The sequence below is a fragment of the Dipodomys merriami genome, unplaced genomic scaffold (genome assembly GCF_024711535.1).
Source record: "Dipodomys merriami isolate MVZ:Mamm:240054 unplaced genomic scaffold, mDipMer1.0.p SCAF_3, whole genome shotgun sequence".
NCBI lineage: Eukaryota > Metazoa > Chordata > Mammalia > Rodentia > Heteromyidae > Dipodomys > Dipodomys merriami.
In genome coordinates this window covers 92,911,545-92,936,312 of record NW_027204492.1, presented here as the reverse complement: position 1 = coordinate 92,936,312, position 24,768 = coordinate 92,911,545, and the positions used below count along the sequence as shown (strand labels likewise).

General features: G+C 38.9%; 1 protein-coding gene across 6 annotated transcripts in view; it reads right to left on the bottom strand.

Moving 5' to 3' along the window:
* Med14 (mediator complex subunit 14) overlaps window positions 1–24,768 on the bottom strand; it is a 98,592-nt gene that overhangs the window by 48,151 nt on the left and 25,673 nt on the right. For 3 of the 6 annotated variants that reach the window (XM_070040617.1, XM_070040622.1, XM_070040618.1), the window contains exons 11-16: window positions 20,180–20,236; window positions 18,443–18,568; window positions 12,363–12,441; window positions 6,301–6,460; window positions 3,282–3,476; window positions 1,297–1,431 (exon numbers count right to left, since the gene is read on the bottom strand). In XM_070040617.1, coding sequence (XP_069896718.1) covers window positions 1,297–1,431; window positions 3,282–3,476; window positions 6,301–6,460; window positions 12,363–12,441; window positions 18,443–18,568; window positions 20,180–20,236 — 752 coding nt within the window. The remainder of the gene's footprint in view (window positions 1–1,296; window positions 1,432–3,281; window positions 3,477–6,300; window positions 6,461–12,362; window positions 12,442–18,442; window positions 18,569–20,179; window positions 20,237–24,768) is intronic. The other 3 variants (XM_070040619.1, XM_070040623.1, XM_070040621.1) reach the window with 1 other exon arrangement.

The window sequence follows — 24,768 nt, the reverse complement described above, 5'->3', positions numbered from 1 at the left end:
TGATTCGCAGGTTGAATCTGGCCCACTTCCTGCTTTATTTTGTAAAATAAAGTTTTACTGGGAAACACCAATGCTTATTTGTTTAAAGGCAACTCTGGCTGGTTTGCACTACTTGAGTAGTTGTAACAGAGACCATACAAACCACAAACCCTGAAATGTTTACTATCTGACCCTTTACAGTAACGGCTTGCCAACTCATAAGCCATCTTCATCAGCCCAACTGAGAAGGTTCACCTTCCCACTTTCACTTCCCTCCTTTATTTATAACTTACCACGATCTGAGGATCGCGGTTCAAAGCCAGCCTGGGCAGGAAAGTCCATAAAACTCTTATCTCCAATAACCACTAGAAGACCGGAAGTGCACTGTGACTCAATGTGGTAGAGCACTTACTTGCCTTGAGTGAAAAAAAGCTCAGAGACAGCAGCCAGGCCTTGAGTTCCAACCCCACAACTGACAAAAAAAAAGACCCTTGGAACTAGAGGGAAATAATTTAGTTTTAATATATCAGTATTGAAAGGTTATCAATCTTTGGCCAACTTTTGGAAATATAAAAATTACAGGCCATTACCTTCCTTTTCCTCTATGTTTGAGGACCATGCTGGACCATTATTCTTGAAAGTCACTGATTCTGCATTAGTCTATTGCTTCTTCCATATGACAAAAGTAAATTTTTTATTTAATATGCCTTTCTGACTGACTTCTCAGAGAGGAGTCCAGTTTTATTATGCATGGCTTCACTAACTCAAAAGAACTACCCCTTTATGAATTAACCATCTCAGTTAGGCTTAAACAATATTCCTACTAGGGCTGGGAAGGTGGCTCAGTGGTAGAGTGCTTGCCTTGCATGCATGAGGCCCTGGGTTTGATTCCTCAGCACCACAGAAGCAGAAAAAGCCGCAAGTAGCATTGTGGCTCAAGTGGTAGAGCACTAGCCTTGAGCTGAAGAGCTGAGGGACAGTGCCTGGGCCCAGAGTTCAAGCTCCACGACCAAAAAAGAAAACAAACAAACAAGAAAACAATATTCCTACTAGAAGATTTAAAAAATGTTAATTCTCAAAAGTTGTTCATTTTTAATTCAGAAGAATTTAACTTCCCTTTATATATATAGAAGGCCAGAAGCTAGAACAAGAGGTGAAGTAATTTAAGTCATGTTTTACATATATACCATTAGATGCTATTATTACAGCCCACCCTTCCCCAAATGAATAGGTTCTCCTAGTTGAACCTGTATAGCTTGAGCAACACATGCTAAAATGACTCTTATTTACAGTAGCCAGAAGTGTTCTAAAAGTTACCTCTAACCGAAGTCCAACAAATGGCATGTTTGTGTCACACATAGCGACAAAGTGAGCTAGAACTTTATTGAAGGCACACATTTCTCCTGATCGTTTGGTCTTCTTGGATTCCACTGGGCATGAATCATCAGACAACTACAAAACAAGTAAAAAAAAAAAACACAAGTAGGTAAAAAAAGTGTGATATAAATCATTAAGAGTGTTTAACTACTGTAATGAAGCTCAAGGTTAACCAAAACAAAGGTGGCCTTCTTGCCACAAATATTTATTGAGTAAAGAACTAACTAAAACACTGGTAATTTAATTGTAAATACTGTGTGTTTAACAAATTCTCTTGTGGAAAATAACATGTAATTATCAATTAAAATAGGAGGATTTACCAGGTATGGCAGTATACACCTGCAATCTCAGCATTTAGAGGGCTGAGGTAAGAAGATCTCGAGTTCAAAGCCAGGCTGGGCTACACAGCAAAACCCTGTCTCAAAAATCCAAGGGCTGGATTCTAAATACATGTACACAATGAAACCAAAAGAGGATATTCTTAACATGGAAACATGTAAGCACAATGCCTATGTGCTTCTTAATGTTAATGTAAAACATGTTAACATAAAATATCAGAATGAACTCCAAGATATGGAAACAAGAGACCTCTCTTTGGGGCTGGGAAGGTTGCTCAGTGGTAGAGCGCTTGCCTTGCATGCACGAGGCCCTGAGTTCGATTTCTTAGCACCACATAACCAGAAAAAAAAAGCCAGAAGTGGCACTATAGCTCAAGTGTTAGAGCGCTAACCTTGAGCTGAAGAGCTGAGGGACAGTACCCAGGCCCAGAGTTCAGGCCCATGACCGGACCCAAAAAAAAGAGAGAGACCTCTCTTTTTAATTTTTTATATTTTTAAATTTTGATAAGTCTTTCTTCTTTTCCTTATGTGTATTCAAATGTATATCTTCAGGAGGGTTAGAGGGAGGGTATAGAACTTGAGGGAAAAAGGGTGAAAAGTGCAGCAGTGGAGCTGACTGGACACTGGTAAAAGGAAATGTATTCATTACCTGACTCATGCAATTGTAATCCCTCTGTACATCACCTCTATAATAACAATAAATTAGGGGGGAAAATCCAAGGGCTAAGAATGTAGCTCTGTGAAGCACTCGTCTAGCATAAGCAAGCCATTAGAAAAAGAAAAAAGAAAAGCAAGCAAGCAAGCACTATTATCAAGAAAAAGCAAAGCCAGGTGCTGGTGGCCCATGCCTGTAATCCTAGCTACTCAGGAGGCTGAGAGCTGAGGATTGCAGTTCAAAGCCAGCCCTGGCATGAAAGTCTATGAGATTCTTATCTCCAATTAACCACCAGAAAACCAGAAGTGGTGCTGTGGTTGAAGTGGTAGAGTACTTGCCTTGAGCTAAAGCATTCAAGGACAGAGCCCAGGCCCAGAGTTCAAGCCCCACCACCGACCCCCCCCCCAAAAAAAAAGAAAGAAAAAAAGAAAAAGAAAAAGAAAAGGTAGACAAGTGTTATTTAAGCTTCATTGCTGCTTTATCTCTTTAAACCCCTATCTAAAGCTGAGTGCAGTGGCTCAAGCCTACAATCCTAGTTACTTGGGTGGTAAAAATTAGAGGATCACAATTTAAGGTGCAAAAAGACATTCACAAGACTCATTCAACCAATGACTGGGCACAGTAGTACATGCCTGTCGTCTCATCTATATAAGGGAAAACACAATGGCTGGGCATAGAGGTACATGTTTATCATCCTCAGCAACACAGAAAAGCATAAGCAATGTTAGCCAGAACATAAAGTGAGATCCCACTTTGAAAATAAATAAGGAAAAATAAGTACTGGAAGTATAGCTCAAGTGACAGAATGCCTGTCTAGAAAGTGTAAGGCCTTGTTTTCATCTCTAGTACTTTTGGAAAACCAAAAACAAAACCCCAGCTCTTTCCCATACTAAAAATACAATAACTGTACTCATTCCTATAGGTGAACATACCTTGCGCTTGGTACCAGTTTTGGTTGGTTTCCCGGGTTTTGTACGCAAAACCAAGTCCTGGACATTTTCCTTGAACTGCTGCAGGAGCAGTGCCATAACAGGACCATCTTCACGATCTGCAGTATTCACAGACATGAAGTAGTACTTGTATGACAGCTGCGTAGGTTCATTTGGAACCTCTAGTAGCTCCACCACCTAAAAAGACCCAAATCAGAAAAGAATCTCAGAGAATTAAAAAGCACCAGATATTCTCCTTGTATTAAGTGGTACTTAGAATTATAAGTCTGGTGTACATCTTTAAAAAAAAAAAAAAAAGAAAGAAAACTTCGACCCATTGCAACAATGAGATGTACAAGTCATTATGTTGAAAAATGAACTTTACAACTTTGACAGGGGCAGTGGGGGGGCAGGGGGGGAGATGGGAAGGGATGGGAAGGGGAAACAAAGGAGGAGGAAACAATGCTTGATAAGAAATGTACTCATTATCTTGCCCATGTAATTATAACCCCTCTGTACGGTATTTTTACAATAAAAAAGAAAAGAAAACTTCAATTATGCTATCAAAAAAGTGGGATTGGAAGTATGGCTTAAGCGTCAATTAATGAGCAAAAGTGTCAGATACTGAGTTCAAGTCCCAGTTTCACACAAAAGCAGCATTCTTGGGGCAGGGGGAAGGGGAGAATACATTTAGCTGCGGGTTTATGGGATGGTGCCCCCGGCTCTTACTGGGCCCAAGCATGTAACTGAAATAAATGGTACTTGTACTTTTGGTGGGGGGGGAGGGGTAAGGCTTCCTTATTTACCTCAAAATTCAAGATAAGTCCCCAGGTGACAAAAATTAATGACATTAGAGAAGGTTTCTAACTGACACAGTTTCCTGTTTATCATCCTACCTCCCTTTCTACTCTTCTCCATTCTTTCTTCAAGAAATTATCACACTGCTAGGGCTGGGAAGGTGGCTCAGTGGTAGAGCGCTTGCCTCGCATGCCTGAGGCCCTGGGTTCGATTCCTCAGCACCACATAAGCAAAAAGAAAAAAGCCGGAAGTGGTGCTGTGGTTCAAGAGGGAAGCAAGGAGTAGGATGCAGCATAAGTGGGAAACAGAACAACACACAACAAAGGGGCCCATCAGCTGCACTGAACATAGAAGAAAAAGACCTAAGCAACCCAAAGACAGCGATGGGAAGGGAGGAATGAGAGGGAAAGAGGGAACAGCCTACACTAAGCTAAAAGAAAGAAATGTAAACATCACCTGATATAGAAGAAATAATTGTATTGTTTATAGACCATAAAATGACAATTTGCCTTGTGAAGGTTAAAATGTGTTTGTGACTTTAACTGAGTATCACTATTTCACAATACTGTAAAATATGTGAAATTTATGTAATCACTTCATCTCAATTAAAAAGAAAAAAGAAAAGAAACGTGAGAGAAGGGATGGGTTAGGAGCGATGGGTGACATGTTGTCAGACACCTTGTATTCATATACTGTTTTGTAGAATGGGAACTTCTTTGTACAACTACTTAAAAATAATAATAATAAAGTTAAAAAATGGGGCTGTAGGCATGACTTAAATGGTAGAGTGCCAGCTAAGCAATCATAATTCCTTGAGTTCAACACCACCACTCAAAAAGAAAAGGAAAATAGACATTTAGCTAATGAATGCATATCAACTCAGCTTTTGGGAGGCTGAGGCAGGAAGATCTCAAGTTCAAAGCCAATCTGGACTGCACAGAAAGTTGCAGGCAAGCCTAGGCTACACAATAAAACCTAGTTTCAAAAAAAACAAGCAAGATAACAAAAAAAAAACCTTAAACAAGTAACAAATCAGGGTTGTGGATATAGTTCAGTATTTGTCCAAAATGCTCAAGGGCCTGGGTTCAAACCCCAGCATCATTCCCTAAAAAGATCTCAACATGGTCAATCATTACAACACTGTAAATTAGTAAAAACATGATTAACTACCACTATCAGAATGGCTTTCTAAAAATTACAATATAAATTACAGGCAAGAGGAACAACTTGAACGATCAAGATAGTGCTGATGGGAGTATACCCACTTTGAAATCCTGTTTTGACAATTACTTATAAAGTACAACATACAAAGTGGGCACCAAAGACTCACGCATGTATTATTAGCTACCCAGGAGGCTGAGATCTGAAGAGCTCAGTTCAAAGCCAGCCTGGGCAGTAGAGTTAATGTGACTCTTATCTCCAATTAACTACCAAAAAGCTGAAAGTGGGGCTGTGACTTAAGTAGTAGAGTGCCAATTTTGAACAAAAAAAAAACAACTATGGAACAGCTCCCAGGTCCTGAGTTAAAGCCCTAGTACCTGCAACAAAAGAAAAAAAGAGAGAACAACACGTATCATGTAACAACCCAACTATTCCTCTCTCAAACTCATCCAAAGAATTGAAAATTTATGTTTATGTCCACACAAAAGTGCATGTAAATATTTCTGACAGCTTAATCACAAGTACCCCAAATGGAAACCACCTAGATGTCTTTCAGTTGGTGACTATCCTGGCTCATCTACATCATGGAATACTAAGTGCTGTAATAAAAGAACTATTATATCTACAACAGCATAGATAAACATCAGGGACATTGTAAGAGTCTCACAGATTTTTCTGCCCAGGCTGGCTTTGAACCATGACCCTCAGATCTCAGAATCCGAAGTAGCTAGGATTACAGGAGTGAGCCACCAGCACCCAGCCTGGGAGGCTGATTGTTATAAAGGATTAACATGGGAAATTTGGGAGTGAATTCTGGTGAGCCTATGGCTCAGACCTATAATCCTAGCTACTCCAAAAGTATTGCATTTCAGTCAGAAACTAGGCTTCACTATAGGAATAAAGATTTTAGGGTGACAGATGGAGGCTATCCTCTTTCCCTCATCCATACCATCTGGCTTGACATTGCTATATGAAGGTCAAATATTCAATCACAAATTAAATCATTTAAGACACCAACAGAATCACTAAACTTATCCACCCCATCATCCCTTTGTATACTTACGATGTAATATTGTGGAAGACGGGTAAGTTTAATAAACAGCTTATTCTTAGAAAGTTTTCCAATAGGATGAGTTGAGTAATTGGAAAGCTGCAATGTTTCAGTGCTTATTGTGGGTAAATGTTTTATAGATTGTTTACAACGTTGTTTTCCAAGCCAAAACCTAAATTTAAAAGATAATCCATATCAAATAGTCATATATTTTGTTACTGATTTATAAACACAATCAAGGCCACTAAAATTCAATTAATTGTAATATAACGAACTAACAAATACACAAATGACTATATCAATGAATCATTTCTGCCCAGTTTTATATTGGATTCTTAGTTCTAGGTGACTTTAACAAGTTTAAAATGGGAGCAGTGGTGCATACCTGTAATGCCATCTAAGAGGAAGGCAAAAATTTGGAGGATTGTAGTTAGAGTATAGCCCTATCTCAACAAGTAAACTGAGTATGGTGATTGTTTTATAATCCCAGCCATGCAAGATTACACAGTAAGTGTAAGATCCTGAGTTCAAATCCCAGTCAAAAATAAAAAGTTTAATCTGTAATGTGAATGATTTTGATTATTTGTAAAACAAAATTAACTCTAAGACTGGTTTAGTTTATGACAGGGAATGGTATATTTCCTATCTTTCAAAGACAGTACAAATTAGTCTCACCATCCTTTATAAAATGCCTAAAGTGGCCAGGTTCTGGTGGTACCTATAATCCTAGCTACTTTTAGGAAGCTGAGATCACAGTTCAAAGCCAGCTTAGACAGGAAAAGTCTGTAAAGTTCTTACCTCCAATTAACACCCCAAAAAGCTGACAGTAGAGCTGTGGTTCAAGTGAAAGAGCACTAGCCTCTAACTGAAAAAGCTCAGGGTGTTAGCACCCAGGCCCCGAACTGAAGCCCAGATCCAGCCAAAAAAAAAAGAAAAAGAAAATAGAAAAGACACTCTCCAAATATTGCCAGTCATTGTGGTTCATATCTGTGATCCTAACTACTTAGGAAAGAGGTAGGGAGAGTCTTGATTTGAGGCAAGTGTGACCAAGGGTATGAGATGCCATCTGAACCAATAAAAGCTGGCCATGGTAGTAGCTGCCTGTTATCCTAGCTTCATGAGTAGCATAAATAGAAGCATCAAAGTTCAAGTTGGCCCCAGCATAAATGCCAGATCCTATTCAAAAAGTAACTGAAGTTAAAAACGGTTGGGGGCACGGTCCACATGGCAAAGCACCTATGTGCAAGTGCAAGGCACTAAGTTCAAACCCTGATACCACCAAAAAAGTAAAAAACAAAACCCAAAGCCTCTGGATATATGGGGTGGTCTTTTCAAAGTATATATGGAATAGCTATTTTGCACTGGAATTTTTGTTTTGTTAAGATTTTGTGGAATAATAAATAGTGCCAGGCACCGGTGGCTCATGCTTATAATCTTAGCTACACAGAAGGCTGAGATCGGAGGATCATGGTTCAAAGCCAGCCCAGGCAGGAAAGTCCGTGAGACTCTTATCTCCAATTAACCACCAGAAAACTGGAAGTGGAGCTGTGGCTCAAAGTGGTAGAGTGCTAGCCTTGAACTGAAGAGCTCAGGGAAATTGGCCAGTCCCAGAATTCAAGCCCCATGACCGACAAAAAAAAATAATGTAAATAATTTTTCTTTTAAAAAGTAATTTGGGGCTGGGAAGTTGGCTCTGTGGTAGAGTGCTTGCCTCGTGTGCACGAGGCCCTGGGTTTGATTCCTCAGCACCACATAAGCAGAAAAGGCTGGAAGTGGCGCTGTGGCTCAAGTGGTAAGGTGCTAGCCTTGAGCTGAAGAGCTGAGGGACAGCACCCAGGCCCAGAGTTCAAACCCCATGACCGACAAAAAAAAAAAAAAAAAAAGCAATTTTCTGGCCAGTCTGGTGTCTCAGTCTGTAATCCTACCTACTCTGAGGACTGCAGTTTGAAGCCAGCCAAGACAAGAAAGTCTATGAGTCGCCACTCTACATAAGCACCCAAAAAAACCCCGAAAATGAATCTATGGCTCAAGTACTAGCCTTGAGCAAAAAAGCTCAGGAAGAACATGCAGACCCTGAGTTCAAGCCCCAGAACTAGCACAAGAAAAAAAGTAATTGTCTCTCTTAATTGCTATATATGCACTTTTAGTGAAACATAGTTTTTGTTATTTTTCCCTGTATTATTATGTTCATTCTGATTTATTGAAGTGTATGTAGTATTATGTGTGTTGATCAATAATAATGAAGTTAGGGTTTAAATTTGTATGCTTTTCTCTAGAATTCATTTTTTGCATAACATAAAATATCACATGAATAGAAGCTCATTATCACTAGTCAGTAAGGAAATGTAAATCAAAATCACAGTGAGCTGGGTGCTGGTGGCTCATGCCTATAATTCTAGCTACTCAGAAAGCTAAGATCTAAGGATTGTGGTTCAAAAAGAGTCTCAGTCTGGACAGGCAAATCCAAGACACTTTTCTTCCCAATTAAGGAGCAAAAAGCCAGATGTTGATGTGTGGCTCAAGTAGAAGAGTGCTAGCCTTGAGTAGAAAAGTCAACTCAAGTCTTCACTTAAGACGTGAGGCTCTGAGTTCAAATCTTAGTACCAGCAAAATAAAATAAAATCACAATAAGATACTTCTTTTTTTTTTTTTTGGATCCAGTCGTGGGGCCTGAACTCTGGGCCTGAGTGCTCTCCCTCAGCTCTTCAGCTCATGGCTAGCTCTCTACCACTTGAGCCACAGTGCCACTTCTGGCTTTTTTTTTCTTTTTTTTTTTTTTTGCATATGTGGTGCTGGGGAATCGAACCCAGGGCCTCATGCATGCAAGGCAAGAGCTCTACCACAGAGCCACCTTCCCAGACCAATAAGATACTTCTTTATACTAATGTGTCAACATTAAAGATATTGACAGGGTTAACAAGGAGAGAAAACCAGAAACTTTCATATATCAAATACTTGGCAGTTTCTTTAAAAAAAAAAAAAAATCAAACGTAAATTTACTTCATGCTTCAGCAATTTTACTGCTAGGTATCACCTAAGAGGAATATGAGCATATAAATTCACATATAGACTTTCATGAAAGTATCCATAGAGTATCATCCACAATAAGCTAAAAGTGAAAACAATTCAACTACTTAACTGATGCATACATAAAACGCTATATATCCTTCGGTGGACTATTATTCAGCCACAATAATGAAGTATTTATACATGTTCCAACATGAATTTTGAAAATATGCTAAGTGGGAACTGGAGCCATGGCTCAACTGACAAAGCACCAGCCATGAAAGCATGGATCTCCAATGCTAGCACAAGAAAAAAGAAAAAGGTATACGAAGCCAATCACAAAAAGGCTATATGTCTTATGTTTCCATTTACACAAAATGTCCAGAATAGCCAATTTTCAGAAAGACAATGCAGATTTGTAGAGCTGCATAGGGCTGGGAATGGGGACTGACAATATATAGGCATCTCTTTGGTGTGGCAAAATCTTCTACAACTGGATTGTAGTAATTTGTAATGATTATTGAAAAACTTTGTAAATTTACTACAAATTATATGTTTAAATACACAGATTTATGATATGTAAATTATATATCAATAAGTTTGTTTTTTAAAAAAAAGTGCTGGGCACTGCTGGCCCACACCTATAATCCTAGCTACTCAGGAGGCTGAGATCTGAGGATCTTGGTTCAAAGCCAGCCCAGGCAGAAAAGTCCATGAGATTCATCTCCAATTAACCACCAGAAAGCCAGAAGTGGTGCTGTTGCTCAAGTAGTAGAGTGCTCGCCTTGAGCTGAAGAGCTCAAGGACAGTGCCTAGTCCAGAGTTCAAGCCCCACAACTAACTAAAAAAAAAAAAAAAAAAGCAACATCCCATGAAATATTAATGATAAACTGGCATCTACCAGATATCCCTTGAGAGGCATTATTATAAGTAACAACACTAGGACTTTCTTTTCAAGTAAATTATATGGGTTAATGTAAAGATGTATATTTGATAATTAATTTAGCAAATTTATCAAGGCTTTCAGGATTTGGCTTTCTGGGCTTAGGTTGTATTTCTGTGAACTAAAACTAAAAGATAAAGACAAGACAATATGTTAGGCAAGAAGGGAATTATTAAACTTTATTCAGTTAAAATGTAAAAAACTGCTGAAGCATGAAAAAATTTAGAAATTATTATTCAGATTAAAGACTATTTTTTTTTTTTTTTTTTTTTTTTTTTTTTTTTGTCGGTTGTAGGGCTTGAACTCTGGGCCTGGGCGCTGTCCCTCAGCTCTTCAGCTCAAGGCAAGCGCTCTACCACTTGAGCTACAGCGCCACTTCCGGTTTTCTGGTGGTTTATTGGAGATAGGAGTCTCACGGTCTTTCCTGCCCGGGCTGGCTTTGAACCGCGATCCTCAGATCTCAGCCTCCTGAGTAGCTAGGATTACAGGCGTGAGCCACCAGCGCCCGGCTAAAGACTATTATTTATTTTATATACAGGTAAACCAAATAGCCACTCACCTCCCAAAAATTTCACATATTATATACACTGGCATTAAAATTCATGACTTGTTAATGAAAATATTACCTACTTATATTGAATTTGAATCTTCAAATATTTATGAAACCAAAGTTTGCAAAAGAAGAAGAGAGGCTAGAAGAACACAAAAACTACAGATGCCACTGACAAGTCCTTTGAAGGGGAGCTGCTGGTTCTTGGACTTTAACACTTGGCCTTGAGCTCTCAATTGGCTTTTTCGATCAAGGCTGGTACACTACTACTACCACTTGAGTCATACCTCCATTTCTGGCTTTTGTGGGGTGGTTAATTGAGATAGGAGTCCCACAGACTTTCCTGCCTGGGCTGGCTTCAAATCATGACCCTCAGAGTTCAGTCTCGTGAGTAGCTAGGATTATAGGTACAAGCCACTGTTGCCAGGCTGCTGGTTTTTCATTTTTATTTTTTGTCTTTCAGTCACTGACTCCCTTTCACATTTGCCAGTTTTGGTTTTAATCTCTCCCCCCCCCACCCCCATGGGGCTTGAACTCTGGGCCTGGACGCTGTCCCTTAGCTCTTCAGCACAAGGCTAGTGCTCTACCACTTGAGCCACAGTGCCATTTCCAGTTTTCTGGTGGTTTATTGGAGATAAGTGTCTCATGGACTTTCCTGCCCAGGCTGGCTTTGAATCATGATCCTCAGATCTCAGCTTCCTGAGTATCTAGGATTACAGGCGTGAGCTTGATTTTAATCACTTAAATTACATTTTTATTCCTTGGATTTTTTTCTATTTTTTTCTATTATGCCAATACTAGGGCTTGAACTCAGGACTTCACACTCTCACTCTGCTTTTTGCTCAGTTGGTACTCTACCACTTGACACACCTCTACCTCTTTTTGTTGTTTAAAAAGAGATGAAGCTCTTCAGATTTGTCTACCCAGGCTGGTTTTGTAACACAAGTCTCAGATTTCAGCCTCCTGAGTAGCTAGATTACTGGCATGAGACACTGGTGTCTGGCTTGGAATTTTTTTCATTCATTTTAAAAAAACCAGTATATTAGAGTTGCCATAATTGTGCCTTTGTGAACAACAGTGATAATGAAATTATCTCTAGCTTGATTTTCAATTTTATTTAATATGAGGCCTTCAGTGGATTTTGAGACTAAATAAATGATGGTATTAAAGCACCAGAAATGATTGCTCTTGACAGTGTCAGCTGGTGAAATTTATACTATGAAGATAATGCTGGATAAGGACAAATAAGACTTTATTACAGAGAACTCCTGATATAAAAAATTTATTGTGTAATTGATTTGTAAAGTGCTTGAACAGGAGAAATTATGGTGAGGAATAAAAACTGAGTGTCATGCCCTTCATGCCTACATTTGAGCTGCAGGAGAATTTGATATGACACACTACCATTTTGGCTCTATTCCAAGAGAATTTAGAGACTAAAGGTACCAAAAGGTACTCAAGTTTCATGTCATAAACCTTAAGAAGAGTGACTCTCAAGAGCAATGATGGAGAAGAAAACATATCCAGTCAAGAGAGTCTTCCATTTTTAGCACTGAGCTAAATAAATAAGCTTACTTCAGTTGCTGGATCCAGGGAATAATCCGTTTGATGTCATCATTTACAGATTTCTCCATATCATCCAGTGTGGCCTGGTCTAAATAAAGCACTTCATTAGTTAATTACTTACATGAGAAATAAAATTTTCATCTAATTAGCCTAAAACCTAAAAGAAAATTACTATTTTAGACACAAAAAAACGTGTAATTTTTTGAGTCAGAGAAATACTAAATGTACCATTAGTTATAAACATAATGTTTTTCCTCTTTTTAATATCTCAGGAATCATAGGTAATAACTAATAGCAAATACAAATTAGCAAATAGCAAAATTTTTTATTGTCAAGGTGATATACAGAGGGGTTACAGTTACATAAGTAAGGCAGTGAGTACATGTCTTGTCTAACTTGTTACCCCTCCCTCATTTTTCTCCCTCTTTCTTTCTCCCCCAACTCCCCCACAAGTTGTACCGCTGTTCCATAGGTGCAAATAGCAAATTCTAATTGGTATTTTCAACTTGTAACTATTTAAAGCTCATAGTTATTATTATAGTTAGAACCTTAAAAATTATTTTTTAAAAAATCTCACTGAACCAAGTACCAGTGACCTATATCTGGAATCCCAGCTACTGGGGAGGCTGAGATCTGAGGATCGTGATTCCTATTTCCAATTAACCACCAAAAAAAGACAATAGAGCTGTGGCTAAAGTGACAGAGCACTAGACTTGAGTAAAAAAAAACTCAGGCAAACCATGCCATGGTAGCTAATGCCTGTAATCCTAGCTACTCAGGAGGCTAAACTCTGAGGATTATGGTTCCAAGCCAGCCCAGGGAAGGAAAGACCATGAGACTTTTATGTCAAATTGATTACAGAAAAAGCCGGAAGTAGAGCTGTGACTCAAGTGGTAGAGTGAGCACTAGCCTTGAACAAAAGGAACCCAGAGACAGTACCTAGGCCCAGAGTTCAAGCCCCAGGACTGGGGGAAAGTGGCAGGAGGGAGGAGGGGGGAAGCACATGTGTAGTGCCCAGGCCCTGAGTTCAAATCCCAGGACCAGCACATAGATAAAAAAAAAAAATTCCACTGAAATGTTTATTTACCAAACATATCATTTCAGGAATAAGAGCTACTGGCTGAAAACTGTCTTATTAAATAAATATGCCACATTAAATTTATTTTATTTATTTAGCCAATCCTGGGACTTTAACTCAGGGCCTGGACTCTGTCCCTGAGTCTCTTTGTACTCAAGGCTAGTACTCTACCAATTGAGCCACAGCATCACTTCTGGCCTTTGTGAGTAGTTTATTGGAAATAGGAGTCTCATGGACTTTCCTGCCTGAGCTAGTTTTTTGGTTGTTTTTTGTTTTTTTGTGGTCCAGTTGTGGGGACTGAACTCTGGGCCTGGCCACTGTCCCTCAGCTCTTCAGCTCAAGGCTAGCGCTCTACCACTTGAGCCACAGCGCCACTTCCGGCTTTTTTCTTTTTGCTTATGTGGTGCTGAGGAATCGAACCCAGGGCCTTATACATGCAAGGCAAGCGCTCTACCACTGAGCCACCTTCCCAGCCCTGCCTGAGCTAGTTTTGAACCTCGATCCTCTGATCTCACCTTCCTGAAGTTAGGATTATAGGTATGAGCCACTAGTACCTGGCCCAGAATAAATTTTTAATTACATTAGATAATAAATAAAACCACTGAAAAGATAAAAAAAATTTCAACAAATAGGAAAAAGTATAGAAAAATTAGAAAATTAAAATACAAAAAGATTGCTATATAATGAATTACTTTCCCCCCTATCCCCTAGCCTTGTAAATTCTTACATTGAAGTCCTAATCTCTAACATGATATGTGGAGAGGGGTCTTTGTGAGGTAATTACATATAGAAGAGGTGATAAATACAGGGCCATCGTGGTGGGCTTAGAACACTTATAAGAAGGAACAAGGGAGGGAGGAACACTGTTCAAACAGAAATGTACTCATTATCTGACTCATGTAACTGTAACCCCTCTCTGTACATCATCTTTACAATAAAATTTAAATTAAAAAAAAACACTTATAAGAAAGGATATGTGTGTATGTGAGAAAGAGAGACAGACAGACAGAGAAAGAGAGAGAGAGAGAGAGAGAGACAGAGACAGAGACAGAGACAGAGACAGAGACAGAGACAGAGAGAGCACCCCTCTTGTGAAAACAGCCAGAAAAGGCAGTGGGGAGAACCCACCACACTGGCATCATGATTGTGAATTTCTAGCCTCCAGAACTATGAGAAAATAAATTTTATTTTATTTTTTGTTGGTCCTGGGGCTTGAACTCAGGGCCTGGGAGCTGTCCCTGAGCTTTTGCTCAATGCTGGTGTTCTACCACTTTGAGGCACAGCACAACTTCCAGTTTTCTAGTGGTTAATTGGACACTACTGCCCAGGCTGGCTTCTAACCACAATCCTCAGATCTCAGCCTCCTGAGTACCTAGGATTACAGGCATGAGCCACCAGTACCTAGCTAAAATTTTATTTTTTATAAAATAAATTTATTTTTATTTCTTTAATAGTAGCCTGACCTAAAACAAGCACATATCCATAGAGATTTTGCTGCTGTTTCTCTCATTTTTTATTTTTTTATTATCTTAAGTAGTTATACAAGGGTGTTTGAAGTCTTCATGTTTCACCCATTTTTATATGTTTGGGGTTTTTATTTATGAGGAAATTATCAGGAAAACAAAGGAAAAGCTTTAGGAAGTAGGGCTGCAGTGGAATCCAGAGCTGGCCTCCTGCCTCAGGTAAGCAGGATAGAGGCCTCCAGACTAGCTGGCTTCTCACTATTTCTCTCCCAAGACTACTTAGGGGGAGATCCTTTGTCACTGCTTCAGTCCAAGGAACCTTACAAGTCACATCTATGTGAAAAACATGAATGAGTGCAACTCCATCCACATGGGCCAGACTAATGTTCAGATTACAAAGCCTGCCAGGAGCTCTACTGCTTACAATATGGTATTCCTCAGGAGAGATGATGCCTTCAACACCTTCTTTAGTGTGAGGGATGTCCAGGACAGTGTTTATAGATTTGGATCCTACAATCATTGATGGAGTTTGTAATGGCATCTGCCACCAGGTCTTCTATACTGAACAGCTCATCACAGCAAGGAAAAAGCTTCCAATAACTATGCCAGTGAATACTACAACACTGGCAAATTCATTCACCTTGTTAAGAGACTAAATTTGCAAGCTGTCTAAGCAGTACACAGGTCTTCAGGGTTTCCTGGATTTCCATAGCTTTTATGAGGGAACTGGCTCAGTATTCACCTCCCCAATGATGGAACATCTTTCTACAGATTTACAGCAAGATTTTCAAGTTGCAGTTCTCCATTTACCAGCCCTCTCCACATTTCTGTGGCTGTCATTGAGTCTTACAACTACATCCTCATCACCCCACCACCCTTGAGTACATCATGGTAGACAATGAGGCCATCTACAGTATCTGCAGTTAATAATAATATTGAATACCCAACCTATATTAAACTAATCACATTAGCCAAATTGTATCTTTGATTACCCTCTCTCAGATTAGGTGAAGGTCTGAATGTTGATTAGACAGTATTCCAGAACTGGTACCTATTCCTAAATCCACTTCCCTATGGCCACATATATCCCTGTCATCTCTGCTGGGAAAGTCTCCCACGAGCAGCTTACTGTAGCAGGAGTCACCAGTGCTAGCTTTGGGCCAGCCAATCAGATGGTGAAATGTGACCCTTGCTATAGTAAATACATGACTTGCTACCTATTTTACCATGGTGATATGGTCCCCCACAGCTACCATCAAGACCAATTATATCATCTACTTTATGGATTGGTACTCTCCTTATTGGCATAATTACCAGTCTCCTACAATAGTACTAGGTAGAGAACTGGCTAATACAGTAAGCTACGTGCATTCTGAGACACACCATACTCACTGCTGCACTCTAGCTCCCATGCACCTCAAGTATCACCTGATGTATGCCAAGTATGCCACTGTCAATGGTGTGGGTGAAGGGACTGAAGGAAGATTTTTCTGAGGCTTGGGAGGGCATGGCCACCCTAGAGAAGGATTCTTAGCAGCAGATAGAGTCCAAGGAGAAGACATGGATAAAGAATATTAGCCAGTCTAATACAAGTTTACACTTTTCTTGAGATTGTCATACTGCTGCTTTGTAGAACTGTTGTAACCTTGATCTGTCAATAAAGGTGGTATTGATATTTTAAATGAAAAGGAAAGAAAGGAAGAGAGCAAAGGAGGAAAAGGAAGAAAAGAATTTTAAAGAATAATCACAGCCGGGTGCTGGTGGCTCATGCCTGTAATCCTAGCTACTCAGGAGGCTGAGATCTGAGGATCACGGTTCAAAGCCAGCTGGGGCAGGAAAGCCTGTGAGACTCTTATCTCCAATTAACCACCAGAAAACCAGAAGTGGCGCTGTGGCTCAAGTGGTAGAGCACTAGCCTTGAGCTGAAGAACTAAGGAACAGCACTCAGGCCCAGAGTTCAAGGCCCATGACCAACAAAAAAAAAAAAAAAAAAAAAAAGAATAATCATCATTTTGATTTAATACTAGTTAAAAGAATTCACTTTGCACAACTATGTGATAACAATAAAAAACTCATAAATAGGTCAGTCACTCATTTGTCATTTAGCCATCATAAATGTGATATGACTCAAGTTATGAATCCAGTTTTTATGTGAGGAGCTCACATAAAAATCATCTTCAGAGCTATATAACAAGAAGGTTCTTTATTTTCATCAATTTAGCTTGCCTAATATTAATTTCAAATGGCAAAGGTGCTAATATATTCAAGAACACTGTTCCAGCAATAAAAAAACACTAAGTTCCCAGTATTTCATCATTTCAGAACACTACGTCATTGACAGAACAGCTACAAATCAAACTTTAATTTCTACCATGTTTAAGCCAGAGAAAAATACTTTTCTCCATGACTCTGAAACCAAAATCATCATAGATATTTATACTGTCATAAACTCACTCTCTTCCCATGAATGACATTAGGATCCTTTGTCATTTCCATGTCACTTAACTACTAGGAGTTTAACAGAAAATGAACTATTAAAGATGGATAATTAGCTATTACCATTATTACTTTAATATAATAAATGGTATGAATACACTTTATTTTAGCAGTTTAATTAAAAATAATCCAAGCCACTACTCAGGAGGCTGAGATCTGAGGATCACAGTTCAAAGCCAGCCTGGGCAGGAAAGTCCGTTAGACTCTTATCTCCAATTAACCACCAAAAAATTGGAAGTGGTAAGCCGGGCGCTGGTGGCTCATGCCTGTACTCCTAGCTACTCAGGAGGCTGAGATCTGAGGATCACGGTTCAAAGCCAGCCCGGGCAGGAGAGACTGTGAGACTCCTATCTACAATAAACCACCAGAAAACCGGAAGTGGTGCTGTAGCTCAAGTGGTAGAGCGCTTGCCTTGAGCTGAAGAGCTGAGGGACAGCGCTCAGGCCCAGAGTTCAAGTCCCACGACCGACCAAAAAAAAAAAAATTGGAAGTGGTACTGTGGCTCAAGTGGTAGAGTGCTCACCTTGAGGCTGAGAAGCTCAGGGACAGTGCCCAGGCCCAGCGTTCAAGCCCCATGGTCCAACCAAAATAATAATAATAATAATAAAAATAATAATAATCCAAGCCAGGCATTGGTGGCTCATATCTGTAATCGTAGCTACTCAAGAGGCTGAAATCTGAGGATCACGGTTCAAAGCCATCCTGGGTAGAAAAGTACGTGATCACTACTCTTATCTCCAATAAACTACTCAGAAAAAGCAGAAAGTAGCATTGTGGCTCAAATGGTAGTGTGTTAGCCTTAAGGCTGAGAAACTCAGAGACAGTGCCCAGGCTCTGAGGTCAAGCCCCAGGACCTGCCAAAAAAAAAAAATTTCAAAATTCAGTTAAAATAGGGCTCTAAAAAACAGATGCCAGTTAATTATTTCTTCCATACCTACTTTAAATGCTAGATATACCATCCTTCCCAATACTAATGGCAGAAAAAATATATTTTTTGTTTTTATTAAAAACATTTTTCTTACATTGAGTGACGAAATTGTTCAGTAACTTACCAAGTCCATAAAGCATAAATTGGAACATTCCAGAATGCAAATCTACAAAAATGTGTAGGCACTCCGAATTACTACAGGGCTCCAGGATGGGAACAACAATAGCTGGAAGTGCAGTCTCTATGGAAGCTGAACAGTTAAAAATCAAAAATTATTTTTGTATCTGAAAATTATCCAATAAATATACATATATCTCTCATGAATAGAAACAACTATTGGAAGAGCCTGAATGGTAGAGGAAAAATAAGATTTTGCAAAATTTGGCAAAAAATAATGAATTAATAGTAACTCAAAAGATACAATGTAATTTAAAGTTGATTTTTAACAGACTCATCTCAAATACTACAGAAAACAATTTCCTCAGAAAGGATTAAAATAGCTAAGGGAAAGTCAATCTCATCAGTTGAATTCTAACTATTTTCATCCAGTGGTTGTTTTAATTTTTAGGGATTTTCTTCTTGATATTAGTTATTTGGTAAATAGAATAAGTTTCATCTATAGCCTAAAGATTTTCAACTTCATTCTTCATTTCATTTTTTAAAAATGTCCCCGGGGCAATTTGGGGCAGACGTTTTAAGAAATACTTAAAAACTAATAATCATTATTGAGTCTATAAAGAAAAAAAATATTTAAATCATTTTGTACCTCATTTTCAAGACAGTCGAAACAAGGCTATAGGCAGTTGCTAAACACAAACCAATAATGCTAACAATATACTTGATCTAGAAAGTCATAGTATTTTCATCATGCTCAATTAAGTCTTGCCTGAATCCCAAAAGTTTGCAAAATGAAGTTCTGTAAATGAGCAAAGCACTGAAAGCACAGTAAGTGCAGATCAGATTGAGGGGTGAAAAAAATGTCTTCTTTTTGTTATCAAGTTCCTCTAACATTACAGCAAAGAAAGGCCTTTTACCAGGCATGACTGCTGTGTTACCTAGTTAAACTAGGACAATAATATTTGCCTCTTCACGAAAAAGATACCTAGTAAAAAGAATAACAAACTTGTGAAGTACTTTTAAAAAGAAAGCAAAAGCTGGAGGTATAGCTCAGTGGCAGAGCACATGCTTAGCAAGTTTAAGACACTGGAGTTAATGCCCAGGACCAAATAAAGAGCAATGTTCAATGAATGTTAACCAGGCACCAACGGCTCCAACTTGTAATCCTAGCAACTCAGGAGGCTGAGATCTGAGCCAGCCTGGGCAAAAAAGTATGTGAGACACTTATCTCCAATAAACTAACAAAAAAAAAAAGGCCTGTGGTGGAGATGTGGCTCAAGTGGTTGCACTAACTTTGAACAAAAGAATATTAGGAACAGTGCCCAGGCCCCGAGTTCAAGCCCCAGTACTGGCACACACAAAAACATGCATTGTCTGTATTCCTTTATGAAATCAAAGAAGTATCATTATATCTTATGAATTTGTAGTATTTCAAATGAGTGAAGTTATCACTGGTACTAGCTATACAAACAAATTATCAAATTAATAAGGTAAAGATTGCAGGAGACATTTACTTAGATGAACATAAATTGCTTTCAAGTATATCTAATATATATTTGTATATGAATATTTAACATTCAGGTCCAGTAGAAGTTTCACCTGAAAAATAAAAACATCCAACAGAACAAAAAAAGCACAATTTCTTTTATACTATTTTGTAATTCAAGATCAGTATGACAAATTAGATAAAAATCAATGTTTTACTAAGCTCACTACATTAAATAATAAAATAAAAAGTACTTACAGATTTGAAGTAGGGGTGCTGATTTTTGAAACATTTCTATACACCAAAAATTCCTACCTGTGTACAAATGTATTCTTTAAAGCAAAGAAATGTAGCAATAGGGTAGTAATTATAATTAGTTATTACAATTCCAATCTAAAGCAAGGCATCAGAAGATAATGTCCTACGAAAATATTTTTATTTCTTTTTCTATGAATATATATTATGACAGTCAATGTCTCTTTTTCTTTACAGAAATGGAGAGGCAACTAAGCCCAATTAGTGATTGTTGTATGGGTCAGAACTTCCAAATTGACCTTTTCCAGATTCTGGTGCTAGCAGGTGGAATTCAATATTAAGGAGCACACCCTGGCTCCTCTAAGAATTAGACAACATGGTGAATTGAGCCATATCGATATGTTACCTCTAGTGCCTTGCACTGTCTATTTTGATCTCTCCAAAATGCTGTGCTTCCTCTCCCCTGAGCCATTTCCACCCACATAAAACCATACTGCTATCTAGGCTTCCAAAACCTGCAGCTATGCATTCTCCTAGCCAGCTCTTGAAATGCTCCAACCCCTAAGTTACTCATTCCTCGGGTTATTCTGGTTATGAGGTAGGAGAAATACCCCTCGTTTAGGGGCAATCACATTAAGGGATTCTACAAACAAACTATATATAGTCCCTGGTCTCAGGAAAAGATGTTTTGGGGGTTTTGGGTTTTTGTTTGTTTGCTTGTTTGTTTGCTGGTACCAGGACTTGAACTGAGGACCTTGAGCTATTGCTCAGCTTTTGTGCTCAAGGCTGGTATTCTACCACTTAAGCCCTATCTCCAATCCAGCTTAATTGGAGATACTCTTAGACTTTTCTGCCCCCTCTGGCTTTTGAACTTTGACTCTCAGGTCTCAGCCCCCTGAGTAGCTAAGATTACAGGTGTGAGACACCAGTGCCTAGCTTCAGGAAAGGATCTTACTAAAGCATACTTTGCCACCACAAAAGGCTTCAAATACGACTACCTGAAGAGTAAAGATTCACAAATATAAAATTTAAGAACAAACAATACCGTAAAATGGTGAATAACAGACTATTTTATCAGTCCTTATTTTCTGGAATGCTTCAATTAAGGCAGGACTGGAGACCAACTCTACATGAAAGCTTCTCCTTTACTTCCTAATTAATCAAAGTCCCCCAAACACATTGCTCAACAACCCAAGGCTTGATACCATTGCTATAGCACACTGGTATAGAATTAAGAGATGAAGGGGCTCAAAGCATGTAAATAAGTTTTACATGCATTGAAAAGTACATAGCTGAACTCAGGATTCTCTGGCCACTCAGGCAACAATATCACTACAAAATGCTGCTAAAGCTGGGCGCCAGTAGCTCACGCCTATAATCCTAGCTACTCAGGAGGCTGAGATCTAAGGCTTGTGATTCAAAGCCAGCCCAGGAAGGAAAGTCCAGTAAGACTCAAGTAAACTAGAACCTATCAAAAGATCATAAACCTCTTTTTGTCTGGAATCTCAACAAACGAAGTTTTAGAATTTTGATATTTGAAGAATTAAAAATACAAAACATCAAGCTAGGCACCGGTGGCTCAGGCCTGTAATCCTAGCTACTCAGAAGGCTGAGATCTAAGGATCATGGTTCAAAGCCAGCCCGGGCAGGAAAGTCCTTGAAGACTCATCTCCAAGTAACCAACAGAAAACCAGAAGTGGCGCTGTGGCTCAAGTGCTAGAGCACTTGCCTTGAGCTGAAGAGCTCATGGACAGCACCCAAACCAAGAGTTCAAGCCCCACAACTGACCCCCCCACAAAAAAAAAAAAATCAGAAAAATTGGGGCTGGGAAGGTGGCTCAGTGGTACAGTGTTTGCCTTGCATGCATGAGGCCCTGGGTTCGATTCCTCAGCACCACATAAGCAAAAAGAAAAAAAGCTGGATGTGGCGCTGTGGCTCAAGTGGTAGAGTGCTAGCCTTGAGCTGAAGAGCTGAGGGACAGCGCCCAGGCCCAGAGTTCAGGCCCCACGACCGTACCCAAAAAAATAAAATAAAATAAAAATCAGAAAAATTAAGACTGAAAAATGTTTCAAGGCTTTAGAACAAAAGGGGAGTTTTGCAACAAGAGTGACAAAATAAAAATGGGGGAAATGATCTTTCACAAATGTTCCTGGGACAACTCCATATTTCCTTCAAAAGAATGCTGTTGGACTCTTATCTCATATCATACACAAAAATTAATTCCAAAACTGAGCTAAATGAAACTCCTAAGACATAGGTCTGCATGACCTCAGGTTTAGTATATAATTTTTAATAGTATGTATTAGCTGTACAAGGGTTTCATTGTGACATTTCCATACATATACAAATGTATTAAATCAATCTCCTGCCCTCAACATCTTTTCTTACTTTCTTCCTCCTTTCTTGAAACAGTTTCAACAAGTTTCATTGTTCTATTTTCATACATGGGAACACAAACTACCTCAACCAAATTCATTCTCATTTGTATCCTTTGTTAGTGCAACAGAGTCTGATTCCTTATTAATTTTCTTTTAAATGTGTGGCAAAATTGCACCAAGGATGAGGAAAATGATGCAACTTGTGGGCAAGGATAAGAAGGGGAATCTGGAGAAAAGTGAAAGAAGGGGCATCATTGTCCCTAAAGAATTGTACTCATTACCTGACTTATGAAGTGGTAACCCCTTTGTACACATTAATAACAGCAATAAGATTATATTTTTTTAAGTTGCACTAAGAGCCGGCACTGGTGGCTCATGCCAGTAATTCTACCTATACAGGAGACTGAGATCTGAAGATTGCAGTTTGAAGCCAGCCCAGGCAGAAAAGTCCCCTTGAGACTCTTAATCTTCAATAAACTACTCAAAAAAGCTGGAAGTGGTGCTATGGCTCAAGTGGTAGAGTGCTAGCTTTGAGCACAAAGAGGCTCAGGGACAGCACCCAAGCCAACTTCAAGCTCCAGGACAGGCCAAAAAAAAGTTGCACTATGGGCCTAGGAAATAAATTCTAAAATATGCTACCAAATGTACATGCAACAATAAAAAATAGATTAAGCTGATCAACATTATAACAAAAAAATGTCTATCTGCAAATGATACCATAAAATGAAAAGACAATTGAAAAGAAAGAAAGGAAAGCAAGCAAGCAAGCAAGCAAGCAAGCAAGCTAGCTAGCTCGGTGCCAGTAGCTCACAGCAGAGTGTGATCTGAGGATCAAGGTTCCAAGCTGGCAGGGGCAGGAATGTCTGTGAGACTTCTCTCCACTAAACTACCAAAAATGCCCAAAGTGGAGCTTTGGTCAAGTAGTAGAATGCTAGCCTTGAGCAAAGAAAGCTCAGGGACAGCACCCAGGCTCTGAGTTCAAGCCCCAGGACCAGCACCAAAAAAAAAGGGAGGGTGGAATTCTTGCAAATCATGACATATCGAGAGATTTTTATCCAGAACACATAAAGAACTCTTACAATTCACACACAAAAAAACAAAAAACAATTAAGTCAGGCACTGGTGGTTCATGCCTGTAATCCTATCTTTGCAGGAAGCTGAGATCTAGGATCCAGGTTCAGAGCCAGCCTAGGTAGGAAAGTCTGTGAGACTCTTATCTCCAGTTAACTACCAAAAAGCTAGAAGTGTAGCTGTGGCTAAAGTGGTAGAGTGCTAGTCTTTGGCAAAAAAGCCCAGAGACAGTGCCCAGGCCCTGAGTTCAAGCCCCAGGATCTGCACCAATAAATAAATAAATAAACAAATAAATAAGATTACTAAATGCTGACAATTAGTGGAAATTTCTCCACCAAAAAATAGATTTACACAATAATACATTCACCGTATTTCTAGCAAAAATTTATTTTAAGGCTCAAGACTCATATTTGCATTTTTGTTTAACTATTCTCCTTTTAATCTCTTTAAAACTTCAGTTAATCCTCTGGCTTGTCTTAGACCCTCTTTTTCATCTCTTTTTCACTTTCCTTGAATGAACATGTAGTTTTTGACACAAAATAATGTATGATGTGACATTTTGATACACTGTATAATGAGCAAGTCAGGATCAAACTTTTTACCTTCTTCATGATAAGAACATTCAAAAACCTCTTAGCTTTTTTTTGCTTTAGCTGACTAGAGGTAACTACAATGTATCAGTTCCTGAGGTATAATACGTCTACAATGTATCATAGTTAGAAATGTATAATACATTGTAGTTAACTCTAGTTGGTTTACTTTGTAACAGAACAGAACTTATCTGAATGAAAATACATTGTAAATTTTTCTGAATTCCTGTCTTTTCTTCAGTGTTTTTATCTACTTTTCTCAAAGTGGCTTTAATCCAGGGTTACTAGTATATACCTAAGAAGCTGCTTTTCTTTAAGAATAATGGAGTGGGGGGTATGTAATGATGACAAGCAGTATATTATGCTACTAGCATCCTATTTTTAAGGCACTTCACCTACTGCATCTCTATTAAACTCTGCACTTTGGATACCAGGTATGGTCAAAAGCAAGTGTAAGAACTGACTGTGTTGATACACAATGTGTATTCCTAGCACAGGAGTGGCTGAGGTAGGAGAATCACAAGTTTGAGTCCAACCCCCATATTCAAGAGGG